A 27586-nucleotide genomic window follows, 5' to 3' on the forward strand; every position below is an offset into this window, starting at 1 on the left:
ATGGAAGTGCATTAGTGCTGTTTATTAATGGTTTGGAACAAAGGAGCTGAAAAGTTGCTGTGCTGCATTAAATTTTGGTTTTTTATTTCGTTTCTCAGCATGGAGATCTGGTGTTCAACCTCTTTCTCTTTACAGACATGATATATATGGCCAGTGTGCAATTGAGTTAAATTCACAAAAGGGGTGAAGGTAATAAACACAGATGTATACAAACGCTGTACAGACATGTTTCTCATTTGATCACAAGTCAGAAGACAGGGCTGTTTAAACATTACTGAGCTTTTACAGAAATCATAAACATTTATAGCTGCACTAAGATTATTGAAGAGTAGGTGTTGGATTCAAACACACACCTGATACCCAATTACACAACAGTGTCAAATAACAATGAATGAAAAGAAAAGAAAATAGAACAAAAACTTGATCATACAACCGTGATTATAAACTTCAAACTTCACTACGTTTCAGCTGCAGAACCATTTACACATCAAAAACGATGCTTTGGCCAAAAAGTCTGAGAAATTGGCGAACTTCAGTCTCTCCCCTGCAGTTCATCTTTCTGTGCTACCTCCCCCTCACACCACCTCCCCCTCCTCGTTGCTACTCTCTGCTCCCCCTGCGCCTTCTCTCCCGGCTTTCCAGCCACAGTGTTTTGTCTTCATGCAACACTTTGTTGCCTATATCTCTCTGTTTATCCACGGTTCAGGCAGCATACGTATCTCCGTCTCCATCTCTTCGCTGCCTCCCCTCCTCTCTTCCCCCCACGAAAAGCCTCTCCTCACCCCATTTGTACCCCGGCAAATATAGAACTTCTGCTCTGGCGCCATTCCTTTCTCCTCCTTCCCGTTCCTCTTTTCTTTTTCCGTTTGTACTCTGTGTGATGTGGAATAGCGCTGCCTTATCACAGCATGAATCTATCATCTTCTCTCGCTGTTTTTCTTTACTCTGCCACGCCAGCTACTTTGGCTTGCAACCCCAAGTCTGAGAACCCTTACCTCTCTGTTTGACTTGTGGAATAGTAAGCAGTCTGTGCTCACACACACACTCTCGAAGGGTTTCTCCGAGGACTAAGGCTTTGTTCCTGTGACTTTGACTGTGGTACTTTACCTTTAGACACCGCTCCGAATGTCGTGTGCATTCTCAGTCCTCTGGCGCTCAGGAGCTATTTCCCGCTTTTTTCACGTGGCTTTTCAGCATCTCACAGTCTCACTGTCATCTCCTCAGCACTCATCAGAATCAATGCAGTGAAATAGTTCCTGTACTGTAAATAAATCCAGTGACCTCCCAGTTACCGGACAAGGTTTCTTTCCCATCCCCTTAATCAACCTGCGTTACCTCGGATCTACCTTGCGACCTTTTGGGTGGGTCCTTACCCTATGTTTGGTATATTATATTAAAGTTTTAAACGACTACACTTTCAATTGTGTATTGTTTCCCAACACTGACACTAAATTGTAGTATTGCAATATGGAAAATATTGTTTATGCTTTGTTATACTGTCCAATACCAACGCTGTTGATGTTTTGAAACCCGACTCTTGCAGTCAACACACGGCCACCTCCATGGGAGGAAAATTTTGGGGCTCTAATGGGGTTCTATCACTAAAACAAAATCCGGGGACTGTACGGTAACTTTTAAAGTAGAGATTAAGAGTTTTGAAAAGTAAAACTGAGAAAGAAGAAAGTGGAAAAAAAACACCACTGGTTTGACACAAACATTAACCAAGTTTTATGAGCAGCTGAACCAGGCAGGTTGGAAATCTATTCAGTCATTGGTTTTATTCACCATCCATTGTTTTGGGAAGCAGAGCGAATCAATAATTTTGTGATTGTAAGGGCCCTGAGGGATGGAAGATAGGAATCTGCTCAGATAATGAGCCGCTACGCGAACCTGCAGGGCAACAAATTACAATAATACACACATCACACGCCGCTGTACACACACACAAAAACACACTGCTGAGCCGAAAATGAGGGGAGTGTATTAAGACACCTGATGTGCAGGCATTCACTCAAATGCTTTCATCTCCTCATCAACCTTTATTTCAGCTGGAAAGATCATTTAGAAGGCGTCCCATCAATCATGCTGTCAAATTACAAAAACAAATCTGTATAAACAAGTATTACTGCTACTACTGCTACTACTAATGCTGCTGCTGCTGCTACTACTACTACTGCTACTGCTACTACTACTGATACTACTGCTACTAATACTGATACTACTGCTACTACTACTGATACTACTGCTAATACTACTACCTATACTACTGCTACTGCTACTACTGCTACTACTACTACTGCTACTACTACTGATACTACTGCTACTACTGCTACTGCTGCTACTACTAACTACTACTACTGCTACTGCTACTGCTACTGCTACTGCTGCTACTACTATCACTACTACTACTGCTACTGCTACTGTTACTACTGCTAATAAATTAAAGAATATAACGTAAGAATATAAAGAAAATGTAATTAAAAACAAAACAAACTGTCATTGAGAAGATCTTGGTTTGAGCCTTTGACGTTTTAATCTCACAGCTAAACTTCACATTGTAAAAATGGCTCCAAATTGTGTCCATAGTTAAATTGAAGTTTGTATGAACTGTGACAGACCGTGACACTGCTCTGTTTTTTTCTAAATGTTGCTATCTCAACTCTGATAATACATTTAGTATAATTTTCACAGTCACCTGACTTCAACCCCACGCGACATCTTTGGGATGAACTGCAATGCCAACTTTCGGTCATATAGTGTGTATCTTGTTGTATGAGTGACATTGTTTTGGAAAACAATAAATAAAAAATAAATAAACCATTTCACACTTGAGCACTTAATGTTACAGACGAGACATTTGCAAACATGTAAATGTGGCAAGCACATGATCACACACTCTCTTTATTACACACACACACACACACACACGCAATGTTTTCAACACATTTTACACACACTCTGTTGTATACACACACCTGCACAGATGCACGATCAGCTCTTGTTGCATTGGTCTGATGGGGCTGACTCACTAATTCCTCTATCCTGTATACTTAAGCTCTATGGCAATCTGCAATAGTGCTGTGCTGGCTTGTTTATTGGCAAAACCGTTGGCTTCTCTCACTCTGCTCTTGCGTTCTGCCCTTCTCCCTCTCTCCCTCACTCATACCATCTTTCTACCGCTATCTTTCTCGCTCAGAATATTTGTTTATCCCAACATTATTGACTTCTCCCTCGCCGCAAGCTTTCCCTCTTGGACGACGATAGCTCAGTCAAAGATGCCTCCTGTTTTTCATTTCCACAGCTGGCACACTGCACCGAAAGGAGAGGCCCCAACAGGATCAGCGCTATGCCTAGATGTCTAAATTAGTCAACCTGACACATGCACGCGCACATGCACACACACACACACACCCCTACCTTTATGTTGGCCGGCTCCAAATAGTTATCGATCAGAGATTGATAGACTGGCTCCTTGTTCAAAAGAATTTGAGATGAGGCTGGGGTGAAGATGAAATAAAGTTGCTGACTCCTCTATCACACACAAATGCATTGTTCACACACACACACACACACACACACACACACACACACACACACACACACACACACACACACGCATATGCATATGCTTAGCTGCTGAGTTTTATATATGGCGAGCTGAGCCCATTGTTAATGAGATGGGGCCTCGTCGTGTTGAGTAGTGCTGGGCACCGCAGCTTTAGACCCAGGTTCCACTGGCACCGAGAGGGAAGGATGGAGGGATGGACGGATAAAAGGAGAAAAAGACAGACGGTGAGGAAAGAGATGGAGAGAGATGATTAAAAAAAAACAATCAAATGAATGTAAAAACAGACACCAGGAACATATTTTGGTCACATGCATTGTTAAAAGTGCACTCTGACGTTCTGGGAAACACGCTGGTTGGTTTGAGGTAGCTGGAATAATCTGAGTGGTTGTCTTCTCTGTGTGCTCCGTACACAGATTAGAACCAAAATATTTTCACCCAAACTTAGTATAGAGAGTGGGAGCAGGTGGTAACTGCGGCCATAGCACCATCAAAGATGCAACACAGCAAGTTTAAAGCATGCATACTAGATTTAAGATTCAGCCCTGTTTTGCCATTTCAATGTGGTTTATGGTGTTTTGCTTGGGGAGGTGAGCATAACAAAAAACCCAAAAAGCCTAGGGCATACAGTATGACCACCCTCAAGACATAAAACAAGTGTTACCCACAGAAGAATACCATAGTCAATCCATAAAAAGTTAAAAAACTGTCAAATTCACACAGGTGGAGCATCAGGACCATAAAGCAACTATGACGTTTTAACTGGTGATAAGCCAAGTTGCATCTTGGGTATTTAACAGGTGACAGAAACAGAAAATGAGACATTGTGGTTTTCTGAGCCGTTGGCTTAAATATTGGAGCCATTTTTATGCCTCAAACGCAGGCGACAGTCGTCGCCGGAGGCATTATTTTTTCGGGTGGTCCGTTCCACTCTCCTGAACATGATTTCTCAGGAACGCCTTGAGGGGGTTTCTTCAAATTTGGCACACACTTTCACTTGGACTCAAGGATGAACTGATTAGATATTGGTGGCCAAAGGTCAAAGGTCAAGTTCACTGTGCCCTTACATAACGCGCTTTTGGCCATAACTCAAGAATCATCATTACCTTTATCAAATTCCTTCGAAGTCTTCACCACATATATGAGTCAGGACATACACGGATGTGTGTTCTGGGACACAGCACATCAGTGGGACAGTGTTAGGGCAGCCGAAAGTTATATTGTTTTGTATTCTTTAGGTTGAGACTTGCAGTTCACCGCTGCTTTGAGTGTTTGAATTAAGCCAGGCCACACTGCAACAAATTCTCAACTGAATCCACAGAAATGAAATTAATCAATTAAACAAATGCTCAGGTGAAATTAAAAACGGCAAACAAATGTATTTCCCAAAATGTCTGAGCGTGCCTTTTCAGATCCAGCGGTGGCTTTGTTGAAGTTTTCTCCTTGCTCACTCTTGAGCTTTCAAAGCCCAACTATCAAAGTACACGCAGCTGTTTAGGTTCCAGCTAAATAAGAAAAGAGTGGAAGTTGTATGACTTAACTCCCTTAATACAGAGACAAGGGCAGGGTCAAAGACAAGAACGAGAAGTTTTACGAGTTTTTTAATCTCGAGTTCCTTATAAGTTTTGAAATCGGTGATCAGGTCAAAAGAAATCAGGTGTGTGCATTTGCAGTCTACACGTCCATGCTATCACTCATGGGACATCTGCATCAGCTTTTTGTGGCTAAAAACCAAAAACATTTTAGTGGGCAAATTAACACAGACTGTGACTAAAGTACGTTTCGTGTTGTACCTGAACACACTGTAGGCACCTTCTAGCACTGCTTCTAACTCTGACAAAGCCAGGGCGCGTTTCTTTAAAAACCGCTTTAACAAAGAACATAAAAGACACTAGTTTGCTTACCCCATCTACGTTATCGTCTCATTTGATTTACCGTTAGTTACTGCATTTATGTCTTTGTCCTTGTCTAAAGCACCGTGGCTTAAAAAACACCTCCACTGAGCGTGTGGTGTCAACCTGCGTTCACTCCCTTGTATGAGCCATAAAGTTTTTTCAAAGTGAATAAAATCATATTTGACAGTGAATTAGGCCCAGGATGATTAAACATCTCCTCACATTACTACATTATGAAGATGTAACGATCTCATTAAAAAAAGGTTTGCCTATATGGTTGTCAGCTCACTGACACCCAATCAGAGCCGTTCTCCTTGACCCCAAGGTTGAAAACCTCAGCCGACCTATCCTGGCTGGGGTCGCTTCCTCAACACAATCTAATTGGACAAGGTGCAGGAAGTGGCACTCGGCTGGCCCGTCAGCTGTGGAGCGTAATTGGTGGATAGGACGGGTGCCAGCCAGCCAACCAGAGAGGTCAGGGATAATGATTATGCGCGGCGTCGCTGGTGCAGGTGGGAATTGATGAACGTTAATCTGATATTTGATTAGTTTGTGGAGGGGAGGGGTGGCGATCAGAGAGCGACATAAACCTGCACAAGCGCACACATACACAGTGTTCGTTATGTACATAAAAACAAGCATAACTGCACACACACACACACACATTCAGTCACACATGCAGACACACACCCTGGAACCCCTCTAGGGGCCGGGTAGACAGATGGGAGGTTGATGCGGGTGGGACACACGGCTAAATGGACTAAATGGACGGGATAAACACTGTTCCCAAGGAAACCAAAGGACTGTGTGTGTGTGTGTGTGTGTGTGTGTGAGAAAGAGAGAGAGAGAAAATACAAAAGAGGGAAGGGCAGTGTGTGTATACTGAATGTTTGCATAGTCTGTGATTTGGGACTGGCAGGGATTCAGACCAGAGTGCTCACTGTGGAATCTGTACGTGTGTGTGTGTGTGTGTGTGTGTGAGACTGTGGTCAAAGCGATGTATGGTTGTTTAAATCTTGTAAATCAGGCTCCCAAGGCAATGATGAGAACCACCTAGAGTTCTCTCCACTGGCAGACACATTTATATACACACACCTCCACACACATACAAGAGCCTGCTCTCACAGAAAGTACACATAGATGTTAGAAGTTATAGGTTTATACAGAATAAATTCCATCTTTTTGCAGCTCTTTACATATTCAGGAAGAAAAACATGTATTTCTATTGAACCAGGGAATTTGACTTTATAATCATTATAACAAAAAGATAAAAAAGAAGAATTCAGTCATAAATCATCCTTACCAGGGGGCTACACATGGTAGCTGCATTGTGTAGTGTCTTGCCATTTGATGCTCGCGGCACAAACTATCGCTCACCATACAGAGAGAATGAAGCAAAGGTCCAGGAGCTGAAGAACGCAGGAACAAATCTGATGAAGCTTTTCAAAGGAGGGTGAGAATGAAAAAGTTAAAAAGTACTGAAGCTGAGCTGCATTTGGTCCTCGTGTCATGGTGACCTTTTTTTTTTTTTTTACTGTATAAAGTAAATAAAAATCCTCAGCCACACTCAGGCTTATTTCAACAGCACAAGACCGATGTTGAGTACTGCATCTTGTGTGGATGGACTATGTGGTTGTTTCCAGGCACAACTGCTTGATTACATGAACGGAAAAGGGCTGAATGTAGTCAAATATAAGGCGGAGAGTTTGGTAAATATTACCCCCTCAAGCAGCCGCACGTCTCAATAGGTCAAAAGTTTTTAGTTTGCAGCTTCAGGTTCGGCAAATTCTTAATCTTTGACTTTAAAACTAGAATTCACCGTAAAACCTGTCGCATCTGTAAATAACCGAGTGGCTTAAGTGACCAGATCCATTCTGGATTAGCCGCCAGGCGAGTACATGATGACATAAATCGGAGCCTCTCGAAACTCCCAAACTTTATTAACAACCGTTTAAACCAGCAGTTATAGATATAGTGTACATTTGTTTAGGAATCGATCTCAAGTCAAGGTTTGAAAGGGAAATTTGATGACTTCCCCAGAACAGCCGCCGTGTGCTCCCAGTTTAAAATTCAGAAGCAAAGACCAATGAAAGCCCAGCTGGTGGTGCATTTGTCCAATCACGTGTAAGAAGGGTTCGTTCATGTTCATAGCTGAGTGAACTGAACTGTCACTGTCACTCACTGGTACTGGCTGTAGATGCTATGCTAACACGCATTCTTGGGAACCAGGAGAGTACAATATGCGGTGCACACACACCAGTTCTGTTTGGACTTGTGAAAGTAGCGTGTGTAACTTGAGAGTTACAGCAGATTAACTCCAGCTGCCGGACTTTTATCAGTCATGAAGAAATGGGATGGAGAGAGGTGCTGAGAACACAAACACACCCGGTCTTTCATTCCCTGTAAGCGTGTGTGTGTGTGCTGGCCTGTGGAGAATGGGGATGGATGACGGCTGTCTGAGCAGCCCAATGATGAGGGCTAATGTGATAGGATATAATTGATGACCCCTTCAAACGGCCCACTTTTCTCTCCTTCCAGCCTTCCCCCCGTCTCTCCCTTTGTGTGTCAGAGGGTTGTGTGTGATTTAGGGGACCAGGCCAACACACTGTTTAACACAGCGGTCACTAGATTTGAGGACTAGAGGAATGGACAGAGAGGGGGAATGAGAGACGTTTCATCACTTTAGATTTTCTGGTGGTCTGACACTTTGGTAAATCTTTGAGACTCTTCCACCTCCATTTTTATGAATGTTTAGTCTGAAAAATCAGAATTCAAAATTAAAATTATTAATTTATATTAATAATTCTTAATTTCTCACAGTTTTTCTGTAATGAAAAGCTTCTGGCTTTTCATTACCTCCGTCTTAAAGGATTGGTTCAGATATTTTGAAGTTCTTCTTAATACAGTAGTTACGTACACTGGAAAGGTTATTGGTCACTGTAATCTTTCCCCCTCTCCGTGTGGGGCATGTGGGAATTGTATCGAAAAGCACTTTTAAAATATCTGTCTTTAAAGTATAGACACAGCCACAAAATGTTGGGGAAAACATCAGTACTGCTTCTATCCACACTTCAAGGTAATTTGATTTCTACTTTGTGAGGAAATGCAATCAAATGTATATTTTCATTGTGTTTTTACTATCTAGTACAGACACACATAAGAGAAAAGGGCCGTGTTGTCTGTGTTTCTAAAATGTAAGTTTCGTTGCATTACGATCTCGGGATCCTACTTCGGCAGACAGAGCAGAAAACCCATCGTCTGGCACTAGTGGAAAGAAAACTGTCTTCCTCAGATGATCAGGATCATCTCTGAGAGTGTTCGGGCTATCAAACTGTACATTGATACGCATTTCACAGTTTTGTTTCTCACAAACCCCAAAGACTGGGCATGTATTTGTTCTATTTGATCTGGAATAATTCTGTTTCTCTGTGTTGTCTTTCCTCCCTCTTTCCCTCCCCAGTCAAAGTGTTAGCAGTAATTGCCAGGCAGTTAGCTGTGAATGGGACTTATTGGTCATAATACAAGTGTGTGTCTGCCTTGTTCAGAGTAACTGCTACAAGCCACACGATCTATTAGCTTTTTCTGTTTCTCTGCGTCTCTCTGGTCTTCTCTAATTAGCTCTCCAAATCAATAGGGATTTATTCTACCACTATCCCAGGATCTGTCGACGATGTTCAGCTGCGATCAGATTGTCTGCTTCACTCAGGCTCTAGTGGAATATCCTGCCTCCATCTGTTGCGAAGCTCTTTTTTTAGGGCCAGTTTTCGATACAGTTTCCAGTCCAGACTGGAGTTAAAGATGCACCTTGACATTTTGAGTTGTCTTTGTGTGTGTGGGTTGTTTTACACTCCAGAACGTCTCCTCTCATCCTAACCTTGATAATCCAGTTCTTATAAAGTCCCGCATCACATAAGCACCTCTCCGATCACCTATCGCTGTTTTGCTGAGACTTCCAAGGGCCAGTGGTTTTGGACGTTTCAGCCATTTTGTGAACCATACTGCTGTGTTTTAGATTTTTGGAGCTACACTTCCGACAATTTTCAGGCAGTTATTGGTTTCCATTCATTCCGGATCCATAAAAACAACCATGAGTTGTCTAATACATCACAGGGAACATCAAGTCTGCATTAGTTTCAGGTAGGTAATGCAGTGCAAATCTTTGAAGTCATCTGCACTTACTGTAAGCCACATTCTCAACAATGACAAACATCAATGCAGACTTGATGTTCACTAAAATGGATTACGCAACTCAAGCAAGTTCCAGGCAAAGTTCATGCGATTTCCATACTACAGGTAAGATTAACGGAGACACACGGCTGCTCGGAGTCGTAGGAAAAATGCATCCAAATATCTCAAACTGTATCAGGCTTTTGAAAATGGTGTATGATTTGTAGGTAGGAGGCGAAAACTTCCCAAAACCACAGTGGTGTGATCCTTTAAAATAATATTCCAGCAAAACTCTGTCCTCTGAGTATCAAATACTCTATACAAATGCTCTGAAAAGTTTGCAGCACTGCAGAGGACCGCCTTTGTAGTCAGCTGCCAAATGTCTGTACGCAAATCTTATATGTTCCATAGATTTTTAATACTTTCCACTACTCGCAGTAGATCTCTGGAGCTAGGACAAGGTGAAAGTGAGACACGGGAGTATTGTATTAATTTGTTGAAGACGAAGTATAAGTGTTTGGAGCATAATGAACAACTGAGCAGTGGAATATGCTGTCGGTATGGTATCTGTTTTTGATACCTGTATTTTGCACTTCACCATGTCAGTGCTTTGTCCAGTCTTAGGGACGGTGTGTAGGAAGCTGGTTTGGAGTGGTGGATTCTATCAGACAAGGATATCTGTGCTCTTGTTTACTCTACTCAGATCCCACTCACCGCGTTCAGCCAGGAGACAAATGCCGTCTGGAAACTTGGCAAACATGCCGGAAATGAGATTTGCTATCGCCTCTTGATTGTAGCCCCACTGGCATACAAATTCAAGAGTGTGTGTGTGTGTGTGTGTGTGTGTGTGTGTGTGTGTGTGTGTGTGTGTGCGTGCGCATGTGTGAGTGAGATTCTCAGTGTTAGTCTGTCTTTCTGTGCTCACGCCTGTTTGTCCGCACACATCCAACAGACAAGATTGGCATTTTTTCCAGGTGTGCTTATGATGTAAATCCACAAGTGCACCCATGTGTATGTCCTTTGTAAAGCAGCTGCATTGTCTCAAACAATCAGACCAGCGGTGTCTCTGTGGACGCTGTGCCCGGTTGGATTCGTTCCTAATTCAATAGCTTATATCATATTTTGCGCAGAGAGGCAAAGCTGTAAATCCTATCTGTCTCCAGTCACAGCACTGAGCTTCAAAAGCCACATAATGAGGGAATAATTGAATACTTATCAGTATCAATCATGGTTGTATGAATATGTGTGTGTGTCTGTGTGTTTTTGTTCGTTTAGATGCCTATCTTCGGGTTCCAACAATGCCGTGCTTTGAGAGTAAGATACTGTATGTATCTCTTTGTGTCTTTCCATCTTGAAAGTGTGCACCCACGTGTCTTGGCATCCGTGTGAGTGTCTCTATTGGTATGAATACACTGTGTAGTGAGTAAGAGTGCTTTTGAATTAGAATTCCCACTGCGGGTTGAGGGAAAGCCGGTGCCCCAGGTGAATGGGTTTATGTATCTTTGGGTCCTGTTGATCATTGAGGGAAACTCCTTGTTGAAACTTGCGGCAGAAAACAATATTACTGGCAGCAAAATAATAGCAGGTTCAGTCCTTAATGTCTATAATAGACCCAGTTAGCAACAGAATTGCCATCACTCTTAAGAATTTTGTCGGGTTCTCACAACCTAACTCGTAGTAGTTATGTGAATAAACTGGAAGAAGACAGACTTAAAGCCTCAAAAAGGCTTCAGGTCGAAGGTATAGACACACACTTTAGTTCAAACTGAAGTGTATCTGTTCTGTCAGGCTGTTCAGTGTTCGGTGTATACAGGGTGGAAAATGTTGCCTGAGTGTGACAGGTGTATTAGTATGGTTTCCTCTGCCATGGTAAAAAAGCAGAGTCTGAAAGCCGGGCTCCTGATCAATGTTCCAGCCGACACCAGTGGTCATGAAATTTTAGTAACCCCACTATTCATAGTTTCTAATTTGAATGTCAGAGGACGTGTGGTGGCCTGGTTAAAGCTGTGCCTAGTAAAAGGTGTTTTTTTGTTTGTTTTTTTTTAAACACACTGTAGGATTGCATATAGTATCTCGCCTGGCCTGGGGAGGCCTTGGAATCATCCAGGAAAAGCTGAAGAATGTGGATGAGGCGGCGGACATTTAAGCTAGTTTATCCTGCCGCTACCTCGAGCCAGATCTGGCTCAGCGTCAGAAGTTGGATGAGTCAATGAATGTGCTGCTGCGCTCCAAAAATGTCCTCATTGAAGCCGGAGACGAGAAAATCACAGTTAGGTCCACATATTTACAGAATATAACAAGGAGTGTAAAGGAGTCTGGGAGTCTTGTCCCAGCACACAGCGAGCAACAGACGGGGTACACCCCGGACAGGTAAACCATCTGTCCAAGGCTTAGCATGTACAGACGGACAAATGCATTCACAACCACATATTCACATATGCCTGCCTCTGGGCAACATACAGACTTCTCATAGAAAGAACCCAGGTGGCTGGTGGTTTCAAACCCAGGGCTAGCTGTAAGACAGAGACAGGAGATGGAAGACAGGGCTGGGATTCTGCATAAATTGAAGGCGGTGATCAGAAACCTAACGAGTACTTTTGGTTAAAACCTCAAATCGTGGCTTTTACAGATTCCTTAAATGGGATATAATAGATCCATGACGATAGAAACATAACCCAGGTCCAAACAAGACTACTGGTATAGGCCAGATGTAAATGCATTAGTTTAAGCTCCTGCTCTCTCCATCTCAACACGGATTGCCAGGGAAGAAACTCAGTTTCAGAGGAGATACTGTGCGTTACTCCTTCGACCAGGGACAGTCCAGCCAACGTTTATGCCCATGAACATTTCTCTCCAAAAACTGAGATCTATAAAACTGAGGCTGTAATTTGTTAAGTTGTAATGTTTCAGTCGCTCTGTCCCGCTCTCCTAACACTGAAAAGAAGACCGGTTTTGTGGAGTCACGTAATGCTCGACCAGATTTGACATTACTTTCAGAGCTGAACCATAAAATCTACTGACACAGTAACCCTTTTCATCTGTTCCTTCTCATATTTGCAACCCAGTGACCAAGAGTCCCAACAAGACCAGCGGGGACATCAGATTTCTCAGCAATTTTTTTTCTTTTGAAAAATCTGTGACAGTGGGAGCCATTGTTTGCAACCTCGTGGTGACTTCCTAACTCATCAGTGCTCATCCTAGGACTCTGTTAAGCACTAACATTAGCTGTAACACTTATTGCGAAGCATACAGTGCAACACTGTGAAACTCTGACCTTCTGCGGATTTGGTAACAGCCAGTAAGAGCTACAAGCCCTGTCCAGGAATGGCTGTTTCTTTCGTATCTCTGATTAAAACATTAATCAGAGCTAAACCTGCAGCCCTCCGCGGCATTGATTAAACCATCTAGTTAGGTTACAGATGGACTGGAGGAACATGGGCGCTGATGTTGCATTACATCTACAGGGGAAACAGTGGCAATAATGTTGGATGAGAAATGTGTTGTTTAGTAGTAGTTCACATCAGCAATTTCTGCTATGTGTGATTGAGCTTGGTGTGTTTTCCCTGCTGTATTCTTTATTTCCTAAGCATTGTTAGTCTGCTCTACACTGTCCATGAGGTTTATTTTTTCAACACATTTGTGCCTTTATAATAAACATCACAATTTGTATAACTAGACATCGCATCATTTGGCATGAATAACGTACTAACTGCAATAATTTCACTACATGGCCAAAGTATGTGCATATGTTTATGTCACAGCCATCTGTGACCGCACATTTCATTCCCAAACCGGCGCATTAATCTGCTGCTATTGCAGCCTCCACTCTTCTGGCTTTAGGCTTTCCACAAGATGCTGAACCTACCGCAGGGATTTGCTCCCATTCAGGGTGATAAGATCTGGCTTACAGCTACTGATCCAATTCTTCCCTAAAGCAGTTGGATGGGTGTGAGGTCAGGCATCTGTGCAGGCTAGTTCTTCCACACCAGAAACCTTTGTCTTTACGGACCCGGTCTTGTGCGTGGGGCGCCGTCATTTTGAGTCAGGAAAGGGTCTTCACAAAATTGTTGGAAGCGCGTGCTGTAGCGTGTAGACCTCCCTTTATGGAAACTTAGGGACCGAGACCAAAGGTATACAAAGTACGTGGCTCAGTGTGTCACATTTTGTCGTCTAGAGTATGTTATTAAAATAATTATGTAAAGAAAATGAAACACCCATACTGTTCCAACATACAGCATAATGGCATGTCCAATCTGAGGACTTTTGTGTATATGTTTACAGCAATTTCGTACCACAGGATATGGAAAACATGCTGCTGCATAAATTCCCCCACAACTATTTACCACACAAACAAACTTACACATTGACACATGTACACAGCCTTGCGTATTTGTTGACATTGCTATAGTTTTTGGCCTCACAGAGATGATGTGGAGTTTAATTGCAGCCATAGTAGCAGTGAGCCACTCGTCGTGTTGTGAAACCCGTTATTTGCAAAGGATGCATCCGAAATCAGCAAGCAGAGCATTACACAGATATTTCCATTCCGTCTAGCAGTCCTGGCAATTTGAGCTTGCAGGTGCTACTTTGGTTGAGCTGTGTTCTGTGAAGCATAATTCGCCATGTGATTGGCTCCATTGTTGCAGCCCACTCATTTTTCTCCTGGCTGTTTATTCGTCTGTCTCTCCAACTGAGATGGCTGGATGGACGAATGAATGGATGTTTGGATGTCGTGCCTCCCCTCGAGGCTAGATAAACACAGGCACATTCAATATGGAGTGAAGAAATGGACAAATGCTCGCAGGAAATGTTAACTTTGTGTCTTCCTGTGATTTAGTTTGAATTTCAGGCATCTGGCTAAAATACTCAATATTATTGCTCTCTTTCTCCCTTAGACACGTACACACACATAGCTCTGTCTCCGCTCCTTTTGTCAGCCAGTTTCTGCTTGTTTACAGCACAGCAGAGTTAATTAGCCATTTTATGGCTGATTTACAGCCCGACAGGCAGACAGAGAAGATGGCCGCTGCCTTGTCCTTGTTTCCCACTCAAGGACTTGTCAACGGGGGCATTAAACACACAACACATGCATGAGCACACTCACAAGTGGTCTGTTTTACCAAAATGAGCGTATACATTTGCATTTGTATGCACGTACACATGCACCAGGGTGAACAAAAATAAGTCCACATGTACACCCAACACACACACATACACACAGGTGCGTAGTCACCGGACTCTTGACACAGCGCTGAATATCACTCCCACATTTTATGTCCAGACATAATTCCTCTGTCTAGACTGATTTATCAGGTCACAAGACACACACGCACGCACACACAAATGCGACCCCCCTCACCTTGACCAGTTTGTCTAATCTCACCAACACAGGGGGGGGCGGCTTTAGGGAAGAAAGAGATGAGAGAACACCTCATATGACACGATGACACACGTAGTTGCACCCAAACGATGTATAAACACGGGGTCAGTTACTTATACAGCCACCTATGTACCAAAGTCATTGTAGGTAACAAAAAAAATGAAGCCCTCCAAAAAACCCTTTGTTGGTCCTTTATTAAATTGTGTACTTTAGGCCTAACCAAAACTAACTGCAGTACTATTAAGATGCACTGTAAGAAATAAACATTACGTTTCTCACTTTTCTTCGTTTCATTCATTTGGCTTCAATGCTTTCTACTAACAATGTCAGGGCAGTTCGCAAAATAGAGATTGTCCTCGTAAATACGCAGGCATCAGTTGAGATGACCTTAAATCTACAGTCTAATTTTTGAGGATCAGAGGGCAGAAGTAGCACGATTGTGAGTCTTGTTATACTGTTGTAACGTTGTAGGGAAACGGTTGGGTTGGATGGTGTGGTGTGTTTGTGGCATCTCCCTGACTCCAGATACTGTTGTTTGCATCCCCAGTCCTACCAACAGTAAACTGTGGTTTCTTTTTATACAGTCTGTCTCTAACCTAAACCAAATAGCTTTAGTTTTCCAAATGTGGGCATTTGAGTGTCAGTGTTTGAGAGGGCGTCTTTTTTGGGTGTGGGGTCTTGATGGACCACACAAAGTAAAAATCAGCACGGCAGTCATTATTTGAATCAGGCTATTTACCAATCCGTTTGAAATTACCAACTACAGAAAAAGCACCAGTGGACCCGAAATTTAAAATTGAGTTTTTCAACTGCTTTTTTTGTTCATGTTTTTCTTCCACACGGCCCAAAATTGAGGTATAAATTGCAACCAAACAGAAACGGGTGTAGAAAATGATCAGTTTATGAAAATAAGTAAAAGAAAAAGAGCTGAAATATTCGAGACAGTAAAGTTTGAAGAGGTTTAACACAAATATCAAAAACACAAACAAATGTACATTTAGTCTAACTTAAGCACTAATTAATCGGCGATAAACACTGACAAGATGCTTATAACATTTTAGATAAAAATGAATTATCACATCTTTTTAAATATATACTAATATAGCAGCAAAGGATACATCTAAAGGTCCAAAAATGTTTGAAGGGGATTACCTCATCTAAAGCTCACCCTCCCCGTTTCCCACGCTTTCTTACCTGGGCTCTTACAAATCTAAGCTGACATCAGCAGGAGGCTAACAGCGACGCTAGCAAGCACACATTGTCATCCGGGCAGCGTTAGCACGGTGGTGACAGCTAACAAGAGAAGACATCACATTAGCCGGCACGGCAGCGCGCTAGCGGAGCAGTTGCCGCCTGACTGTGCTGATGTAGCTACAGGTGTAGTATTCGTTCATGCTTAAAGAGTCTGACACTGGAGAGCCAGCAGCCCGCGGCGGGCTAGCACAACACCTGACAGCTAGTTAATGTCAAAGTGCGGCTTCTCTCAGCAACATGAGCGGACGCAGAGGTACGGGAGCTGCTTCAGTTTGGGGAAAGGTAACAGAGTGTGGAGGCCATTGACATTTAGGAGTGGCTTGCCCCTTTTCACTCTGCCTTGTTTCTGTATCTTTGCTTTTTCCTTTCTCTTTCCTTTCTCTTGCTTTTGTTCCCTTGTCTTTGCTTTTTCTTCTTTCTTTTGTTCTAGTTTGTTTCTTCATTGCCTTACATTCTTGGTCTGCCCCTGTTTCAGTCTTTTTCTTTTGCTAATATTACTGCTTCTTCTTTTTCTTTAGTTGTGCTTCATTGTTTTGTCTTTCTTTCCATGCTTCTTTCTGTCTTTTAAACGCAGATTTTCTGAAATTGCCTTAAGTCCCTCTTACATCCTCCTCGTGCTTCTTGTTAGTGTTGTTTGTGTATTTATATCTATCTAACCTTATCTCCGTGTCATCTCTGGCTATCATCGGGTAATTGGTAGCAGAGAGTGACAAGAAAAATGGGACCATCGTGTTACAGTTGCATCTTCAACTACTTCTCCAGGTTTATTATTTTTCTTGTTACTTCCTTGCCCTCCCTAACTGTGATAGCTTTTGCACTGGCTAGATTTTCCCACACTGATCTGTCAAAGTTCATTTCATGTTATTTAAAGTGAAAAATCATCTGAGGCTGTAAACAAACTAAAGTTTTTCTCCCTGTAAGGGTCACAGTCTGGAGCCCAGATTCTCCTTCAGCCTGATTGGTTTCACCAATCACATAAGTGCGTGTGTTTGTGTGTGTGTGTGTGTGTGTGTGTGTGTGTGTGTGTGTGTGTGTGTGTGTGTGTGGCGAGGGCTACACCCGGCAGATTTTCTGCCGAAACAACAAGCAACATACTGATGATTAGAGCTTTGCGCATTATCGGCCAGAAATGAGTTTGTTGAGCGTGAAACAGTTGGCCACCCCGGAGCTAAATGTGGAAACGAAACCCCATTAACATGTCTGTAGCGAAGTTGAATAAAGCTGGGAAACAGGGCTTTTGGTGGAGGGAGGAGGGTAGCGAGCATGTTGTTTTTTGTCCTCATACTAATTCTGGAATAGATACACCTACTGCGCATACCTGTCTCTGCTGATGTTGGTGTGTGCCTTTGTCTAGGCATCTCCCCATTATGTTTTTAGATTTTTTTCATTCTTTATTTTTTTTATGTACTGTATATATCGGGCTGTTTGGACCTCATGCTGATAAGGCCCCCCCCCCATGTGCCTTTGTTCGTCTGAAATTTCCTCATTAATGAGGTTTGCCCGCCCTAGTCCTCCTCCTCCTCCTCTCTGACTACCTACGTTTTTCCACCACCTGCCATTCCCCACTCCCCTTCGCCTTACTCCTGCGCATCGCTCTGCTTTGATCTCTGCTCCCCACTTTTGCCCATCCTAACTCCTTCCTCCTCCCTTCCTTTTCTCTTTCTTCCTTTACTGTCCTGACCCCTCTCTCTTTCTACTTTTTTTTCCCCTCTCTCTTACCCTCTCCTTTTTCCAACTTCTCTTCGTCCGTCTACCATTTGCTCCCATCACTCTCTAACCCCATTTTTTCCAGCCATCATTTTAACCTTCCTTTCCTCTTTAATCACACGTGGTTGTGTTTTAGAAAAGAAAGGCTGCGTACAGTTTGGTTGCGGCGTAAAATCTACAACCCAGATGCTTGTAAGAGAGAAGTTTAGCAACAGTCTCCACATGAGCAGTAACTACTGTTAAGATGCCCTAGAGCAAGGCATTTAACCTCCTGTTGGTCCAAGCAGAGCTCCTCGGAGACCAACAGTAGGGGACTGCGCCCCCTCCTATACATGAATAATGTTGTTTTACTATCTGGGTAGTCTGTTAAATTTACCTCATAATAACATGCTGAATTTAAAATCCTTTTTTTTCTTTCTTTTCTGTCTCCCTCTGTAGCAGCTGATGAGAGAGCGACAGCAGATGGCCAGCCGTCCCTTCGCTTCGGTTGCTGTAGTGCTGGAGGTGGGCGGTGACCAAGAGGAGCTGCTGCAGGTCAGCAAAAAGACACAAACACGGATGCACACAGAGATGAACAAAACTTAAGAAGACACACATAAGCACACAAGGGAAATCACAGGAAGCACACACACACAGCGCAGTCACTGAAAGCGGATTGTTGATTTGCATTTCCATGCCTGGCGAAATAGCGGCAACTCTTGGCGAGTTTGACACTGACGCTTCCTGCTGTTAAGACTAACACAGACACGCACGGATATAAACACTGCTTTGGCCCACTGACCTTGTGCCATCACTGCTGTGGTGGCGCTGATTGTGAGGGGGTGTGTGGATACACAGCAGGATGCTGACACTGTAAACAAACAACAACAAATTTCATTCACCGGGCCTCGAGAAAAGTTCGATTTCAGGCAGCTTAGCTCAATTTAAATACCGTGCACAATCATACAGGTGTTTTGACACATCTGGACTATAATAAATTCTCCTCTCAGATTGAAATTGGGTGGGAATTATGGCCCATGGTGATAATAAGAATGACGAAGGCAAAAGTCATCCTGCCTTAAAAGAAGATTCAGATCGGGTCAGAAGAGTTACCAACCTGTGTTGGAGCACCACGCGTGTGTGGAGGCAAATTTGTCTCACCGTTGCTCGCCACAGATTTTCAGAACAAGGGACAAGGTGCAAAGAGAAAAGCCAAAAAGCATAATATTGTCCTTGTTGGCCTTCCCTTGAAGGACAAAGTGCACTTAGAACCCATGAAAATGAAAATAAGTGTCTCTTATTCAAGTCTGTTGTGACCGGAGGTGAACAGAGTTGTGAATGGCAGAGCTTTTGAATACAGTTTGACATCATCTGCTTTGCTTGGAATATCCAGAGTCATCCCACGGTGCAGCGCGTGGCCAAGTCGACATCGCCCCTCGTCGATTCAGGAAGAATAGCAGAGTCTTTGTCATTGTTTCCTGATTAGACCACAACAAATACGCAGAGCTGCAGTGGTTACGGACCGGCCGCAACAAACGAACGTTACAAACAAACACAGAATCCTCAAGCTGAAATGGGAATATTGTATCATCGGTCTCATGGACCGAATCAGTAGCTTTTGCACTGGAGCTTCCCTGGTGACTGGAAGCACCACTGTCACCTCAGCCAGAAGAAAATCATAATGCAATTGCTCTCTTGCAGATAGGTGGTTGCTGACCTTTTAACCTTTCTGGTTCAGACAGTCTGAACCAGCAACAGATGATGTGGGAGGCACCCTCAGGTCTGCAAGAACACAGGACGACATTAAACTGTGAACCTCCGCCAAGCAAGGTGTAGACTGCATTACTCACCTCAACAACATCCACATTTCACCTCGGGGAAGTACTGACGTCAACGAAAGTGGAAGGCAGGGGGGAGAGCATACATCTGGTGTCAATAGCCTACTTTTCACTTAGCTGCCCTGTGCAAGAACAGGGCTCTCTCTGTGATTCCCCACCATGCTGGCACCTCACCTTCACCCGCCGACACTGAAGGGTCCTCCAGAGGCAGTGTTGCCGGTGGAGTGTAGGCCCTGAGAGAGGCAGCTGGCCCGCTGCTCGTATCAGCCTCTCCTACAAGCGGATCGCGGAGCACAGGCTGCAGCATGACAGCGGTACGCTCTGTGAAGGGCTAACTGCCATATCTGATGTGAGCAGTTTTTCAAATGGAGCTGACGCCTCTGTTGACCAAAGTGCTTCACACAGACTTTTAAAATGCAAAAGAATAATTAAAAGAAAAAAACAGCGAAATTTAAGACAATTTGGGGTCCTTTTAGATTGTGCGGGATACGTAGTGAGAACTCTGAACTTCAGTTCACATAATTATGGAAGCGACATGTTGCTGAAAGTTTCCACGGTATAATTTATCACACCTTTCCTGTACGCCATGGTAACTTACCGATGTGTTAACTTTTACTTTTGCAAACCAAAAAAAACAAAACAAGTGTAACACGATACAGTTACATGTTGTTTAATGGTAGATTACTGTTTCATTACACAAGTTCCTCAGGACAGCTAAACACGACGTAACTGATCTGATGGGTGATGAACTGTTGCCCCGGAGCCACCTCTGTCATCCCTCCCTAAAGCCACAGTGGAAGCCGGTGACAGATGTTGCAGGAGATTTGCCGCGCACAAGAGGTCAACCAGTCAGAATACGGGCCAAGAGAACGGTACCCCTCATTTATCAAACGACGCGCTAACAAATGTGCATGCAAATCATTGTTAGATAGTGCGCCGTCCAAACAAACACTGCTGAGCTCTCTAAAGAGACATCGGTAGATTTTAAACATTTCCCAATCACGTATTTCAAATCTCTACTTTTAGCATCATATTTAAAAAAAAATAAAAAACTAATAACACACTGAAACAAAATGATTGCTGGCCATGTTACACTGTGTTACCACGCACAAACGCATCTGATTCAAATAATCTCCGTCTCCGTCTTCTACTCAGCTGGTACTGTTGGAACAGGTTTCCCCTCTCTGAAGTAGGGTCAGATCGTGTATTGATTTCATTTGATTTCATTTTGGAGATATTCTGTAAATAATTACTGCGATGTTTTAAAATTCAGAACCATGTCCACCCTGCTGTCTGCTAACATAAAGTCCACCCGCACATTCCTCTCCTCCTGTCTGAGGTTTCATGTCCTCACAGTTTGAGTTGAAGGTTATACAGACAATGGTGTGGAAGGCTATCTGCAAATGATGCAATTAGTTTTAACTCTGTTCTGACCAGGTTGGACTCGGGTACCAACCCTTATCTCTGCCTCAGCCTAGTTTCAATTTCACTCTTGAAGGTGAGAGACAATGGGGCAGAACGCTATCTTCACACTGAGGTTAATTACACAACATCTGGTTCACAGTCAAGCATGCAGCTTAGCATAATTGTGTAATGAATGAGGGAAACGGAACATTTCCATGCTGCCCCACTATTTTATGTTGTCCTGGTTATGCAGAGCAACAGAGTATTGTTAAACAAATTGAGTCATCATCACCACCCCATTGCACGCCGTGTTTAGACAGGGAGCAAGGAACACAACACCTGTTGTCTCCACACTCGCGCAGTGACTAGGTCCACAAGGGAGAGATTGGGAGAGTGTAGTAGGATTAATGCATAAAAATGGCTTAGTTGTGCTTTTTAATTACTTATATTTGTATTATTTATATTTTTTATTTTCCATTGTACATATCTTCCATCTTCCGAACTTATGTCTCCTATTAACTGATAATTAACAGCAAAATACGGAAAAGCCCGTTCCTCCCATTTCCCTTCCTTTCTTCCTTATTTTGATTTTTTTTAGCACACTTTATAAAAATTAAATACAAAATAGTGTGAACAATTTCTACGTTAACATCTGAAGAGAAATATATGAAGACAACAAACAAATCCATAAGGAAAAAAGGGAAAACAAATAACATACCTTTCACTGCCTACAAGATATACTGTCACATTAAACACAGAATTAGAAAACACTTTGCCACATGTGAATATAAGTTGAACATATTTTATTGGGGCAGGTTTTGCTGTGAATGAGCCTGGCGCAGTCTCATCGTAAGACTTCAGTAAACTTTCTGTAACCTTTCACTTTCCAATCAAGATCAAAATGAATAAATTTATGAAATCATATTAATCACTTCCTTCCCCAACTAACTATTTTTAACTTCATACTATTCATATTTGTAGCTATTAATTGGACACAAACATAATGAATAGTATTACCCTGAAGTTTATTAGTTTTACTAACATCAGAAATACTTTTATTTTTTTTTTTAACAAGAATTACAGAAGTTGTGCTTGAAGAAGTCTTGTGTCTAACTGATTTACACATGTTCTACCAGTTACTGGCCGGACTGCAAACAGCGGAGCAGGCCCTATAAATGCAAGGTCTGTCGCTGACTGAATGACTGAGTGCTGACGTTACACCATTCGTCGTTGGTCTTTCAAAATAAATTAGCAACCCCAACAGTTTCTATTGCATCAACAGGGTGTTTACAGGCAGTGTTGCCAACTCAGCACCTTCGTCGCTAGATTTACTGACTTTTCAGACCCCTTTAGTGACTTTTTTTCAAAACCGCACCTATCGACAAATCTAGCGACTTTTTAGACAAACCTTAGCTACTTTCCATAGAAGAGAGTTGCCAGTATTGCCCCACGAGCACGAGGTCAGGCTTTCCCTCCGCAGACATGCCTCTTTATGCATCTCATTCAATTGACCGCATGGCAGCTGACATGGACGTGAATGAGCTTCTAACTGTCTCTATGACTGATCATTTTACAAGTAAATATAGTTGAAATCACAGCAGAGCTGTTGTCTTTAACTTGTGTGTGTGGTGATTTTGTCAGACGACGGCGCGGTTATAAAATCAGGATTTTAGCAGCAGAGCAGCAGCTTGGAATTGGCTTGGATGTGACTACTGGTTTACATGTATCTTAATGGGCCGCGTTTCAGTCACTTCATTTCATATTGGTTCGGTTGTCTGACAACAGCTTCATTGGGAATTTAATGACTTTTCCAGCAGGTTTTAGCTACTTTCTGTTGAAAGTAGTTGTTTACAGCAGTTCCACAACAGTTTTCAACGACGTCCTCAATTTCGCACATTGACCATTCACTGTCCAGCCATATACTGGGTTTTGACCTAGTCTTGTTCCTCTAGTCTTTTCAATATCACCATCAGCCACACGTACAACTCTTTCTTTTAGAAATAATGTTTATATATTACTAATTTGAGAGGCTTGAAGGAAACATAAATTGGCCTGATTATGTTTTTTTATCAGCATAATGGGGAATCATTGTAAATGCCAGCAAGTTACAAAACGTTGATACCAATCATATCAGTAAAATGCAAAGCAAAAATAAACTTTTTATGGCTATGTTTAGTCACGGTGAACACCAGTCTCCGGTGTCAAAATCCCGTGCTTTGTATGCCTTCACCCCGACCCATAACTTAAATGTATTCTTTTGCATGAAAAAACATTGACTGTGAACATAATCCCTATAGCAATTATGTTTCCCTTTAGAATGTAAATGGGAAAACAAATTTGTATTATATAAATATCATTTCTAGGAGCAAGGTTGACATGTGAGAATTTGCGCATATACACATTCAGACTGCACTGCATTGTATCAATGATTCGTGATTCTTGTTCTCTCCAACCACGTTGCGTTGCCGTTTGGGTAAATACTGTATCTTCTTGCCCAGTTGAAGACGACGCCATCCTCTGAGCTTCCCCCTTGAGTTTAGTTTCAGAGGCCACAATCCGTAGCATCTGTGTTTAAACCACAGAGTCTTTTACTCTCTGTATCTGTAAGAACAAATGGTTTTAGGATCCATCATAATATTATGTATAAATTCAAGTGGATGTGCGGTGTGCTTAGAATCGCCATGACACACAAAGGATGAACTTAAAATACTCTCCAGGTGGTTTTTCTTCAAAGATGTCTTTTCTGTCCTCTGAAGACTTGCAGTTATAGGTACTCTTGGAAGAAGAACCATCTTCCATTTCATATAATATCACATGGTGAGGTGTCTGGGCTTGGTTAATCTTTTTATAATGATACAGACTTTGTGTGTCACAGCTGGAAAGAATTTTTTTTTTTTTTGTCCTCTAAACACTTGCAATTTTATTCTTCAAAAGGAAAAACAACAAAAGGAAAGAAAGAACCATCGGACAGGCTTGCGGGCTTGTGTCAGTGTTGTGAGAAGAGAGTTTTCACATGGCGAGGTGTCTCGGATGGGTTAATGATACAAATTACATGTGTCAGAGCTGGAAGGAAATGTGTTGGCCTGTGCAGTTTCATCCAAACTATCTGTTCTGTTTCCACAGGATGAAAACTCAAACTCTAACCTTTGGTGAGAAAAACAGAAACCATATGCTAGTTTTTACAATATATCACTTAAGGGAACTTGTTCTTTTTCTTTGCAATAGTTACATGCTTTTATGTTGTGTCCGTGCGATTTCAAAGGGGTTGGTTTACCCAAATTAAAAAAAAAGAACGCACAGTATTGGTATCATGTTGGCTATTCAGATTGTTTTGGTTTATTTTTCCAGGCTTTGCGATTTCGCTCTCCGAAATTTTTGGCCACTTTAACACATTGGTGGTGAATGTTATTTTAGTCACGGTTTGTCGCGCTCACAACATTAAAAAACGACATTATAAACATTCGTAACTCTTTCCTGAGACAGTGTTCCTGTTCCCGTGGGTAATACTGTCAATATGTTAATTTTCAACATTTAGAGACGTTCTCTAAAAAAAACTGTTCTGTGGAAAAATCGGAGTGACCAGGAGAGAGTTGCTGTAAAGGGATATTTTGGTCTTATTTATTCATGTTCGGCATCCTTGACATCTTAACTTGTGCTAATGTCTGGCATTATGTGGAAACTGCGGACCTGTAAACCTCTCGATTTAATCCTGAAATCTCTGTCTACGTATTCAGTGCAACTGATGATCATCTCCATTTCCATGGGTATAGTCATCACTTCCTCGGCTCACAAAAATAGCAGAAACATACTCCTTCTGAAATATATATACCATACATCCATCTGTTAGCAGAATGTCTTTGAACAGTGAGATGCTCGTGATAGTGTACCGCCTCTTGCTTCTTTTCTAACCGCAGCCCTCCATATGTGAAATAGCAGTAAAAGCCACTACATCACGGGGTATATGGCCCTGCTTTGTGGCTAAGGCCGCCTATTCCACTCCCCGACTTGATCAGAGCTTTACCGTGTGTCACGACTACATTACGGAACACAGGCAGAGTCATCAGCATAAATCGATGTTTCCGCTGCCTCCATAAAGTACTGCCGTTACGTCGTAAAGCTGATGAGCCCGCAGCGACTAGCATCTGCACACCTCCGCCTGCGAAAAGCAGTGACCACCTTGCCGCTGATTAACGACAGTCCCCCGTTCTCATAATGCTATTTAAAGCAAAGAATGAATCGATATCATATCTTTCGTTTAATGTGGCGTGTTTATTCTTCAATTGCGGGGATTTAATATGCCACAGGAAGGAGGGTTGGTGGGTGGGGAGGGACGGCTGGATGGAGGGAGGGTGGGGAAATGGAGGCGAAAGAGGCAGATAAAAAATATTTATGACACCTGGGAGTAACGTATGTTTGGTAGAAAAATACAGGGCTAAATACCGATTTGCCAACAGTACATACACACACAGAACTGCAGGGCTTATCAGATAACACGATAGCCTCTATCAGGCAGGGAAGAAAAATGAGAAAAGGTACAAACACACGTGAAAGCACAAACAGACACACTCATTTGCATTCATCACCGATAATTGCACGTACACTCCTCTGGTTTACGTTGCAGTCACCTGTGGCTCCTCCTGGGTATCTCACAACTGAAAGGCATGGCCGCAGACTCACACTCACACACACACACACACACACACACACACACACACACAGACACACACGGCAACGTTATTAACTCAATAACTCACACCTCTGTCAACACTTAAAAAGGCTAAAACAAACCAATTGCTCTTCATGTTCTGTTTGCGCTTTAACAAAAAGGCTTTTTTTTCCTTCTTTTTATCATTAGGAATATTAGAAAAAGTGTCCAGGCCACACATTATTTAACTGACTGGAGGAGAAGCACCTGCATCAGCCTCAGCTGAGCAAACGTTCTGATTATCTTCAACCATCCCTCTTCCTCTTTGTCTCTCTATCCTTCTGTTTATCATTCTCTTTCTCTGCTACCTCTCCGTCTCTCTGTGAGGTGTATTTCTGAGAAAAAAACTCAGCAGTGCAGGAATACAAAATCATGCTCTTGACTTGGTAAAAACAAACCCACCTGAAGCAGTCTGTTTTTCTCTTTTCTCTGTTATTCCTCTCCAAACAGCAATTTTATCACTTTGCAGATATCAGTGAAGTAATCCATTGTGAGGACAAAGATGGCGAGCGCTCAGTCAAGGAGAGGCACCCTGTTTGAGGTGACGTTATGGCACCAGAAAACGATGGTTGGACATGTTGACCCAGCTCCGATAAAACATCAAAATAAGCAGCGTCTGCTGAGAGACTTTGTCTCAGAGACTGAATTATTGTCACTTGGAGGACAGAATGAAAAATGGAAGGAAAAAAAATGACTTCTAGAGGAATTCTTGCCAGTCTTCTGCTCCTCATTTTCAGAACGTCTGAATGGGTGAAGCTAGGGACACTGTTCGCAGAACCTTAAAAATTACATTAGATTGAGAAGCTATCAACTACACTTCATATATATCATTACCTGACTGCAGTTCTTACACATACAAGTCCAATCCCAGGAGTGTCACTGCCTTTCTTTCTTTTTTTTTTTTTCTTTTTGATCGCCACTCTACTCGCCGTCTGCTCATGTGTTGCTAAGTAACTGCTGAATTACTGCCGGGCTAACTTGTGCATTTTACCTGTTTTTCTTCAATTTGCTAAACTGTTGTGGACTTTATTTGTATGTTTATCAGATTAATTACAGTGTTGCACTTCCTATGAGAACTTAGTGTTGATCTTACACTGGTCAGCATTTTTCACGTAATCACAAATGCTTCCCAGTAAAATCTACGAAGGTAATCCACTTTCTTCGGCCTATGTTGGAAGCGCGTTTAGCTCGCTGCAGAGCTTTGCACCTACGTGCGTAACGAGGGCAGAGGCGTAAATATCTTAAAGATTCGATGACACACTTAAATCAACGTATTTGTTGTGTGATAGTGCCAGACAGTGTGGAATAAAATTAATTATTTAACCCCCTGCGCACAGTCAACGCTTGAAGTTAATTTATCAGGGTGTCTACACGTATATGGGTGCGACGGTTTTTCAGGGATTTCATTCACCCAGTGAATTAAATGTTGTACAGAAGTGTAGTTATCTAACAAATCTATCAGAAGTGTTGGGTAGGAGATACTTATTATAGTGGGAAAGCATACGAAAATTGAATCCCCTGCCGAGCTCCGTACACGTGCAGACATGGTGTGACTCTGCTGTACGTAAGGACCAGGATTAAAAATGTGAGCAGAGCATACAGTATCGCTCTCCTGAGGAGATACGCTTTTTTTCTCCACCGCTGCTAAGCAGAGCCTGGAGAGAGCCCAAAGAGGATTTGAGGCTGTCAGAC

At 42.5% G+C, this 27586-nt stretch overlaps 1 protein-coding gene across 1 annotated transcript in view; it reads left to right on the forward strand.

The window, feature by feature from the left end:
• Positions 1-27586, forward strand: part of atrnl1a (attractin-like 1a) — a 242246-nt gene that overhangs the window by 179808 nt on the left and 34852 nt on the right. Inside the window, exon 28 of the mRNA XM_040139682.1 lies at positions 18407-18502. Within this exon, the coding sequence (XP_039995616.1) occupies positions 18407-18502 (96 nt within the window). The remainder of the gene's footprint in view (positions 1-18406; positions 18503-27586) is intronic.

This window comes from Xiphias gladius, chromosome 11, assembly GCF_016859285.1.
Source record: "Xiphias gladius isolate SHS-SW01 ecotype Sanya breed wild chromosome 11, ASM1685928v1, whole genome shotgun sequence".
NCBI lineage: Eukaryota > Metazoa > Chordata > Actinopteri > Istiophoriformes > Xiphiidae > Xiphias > Xiphias gladius.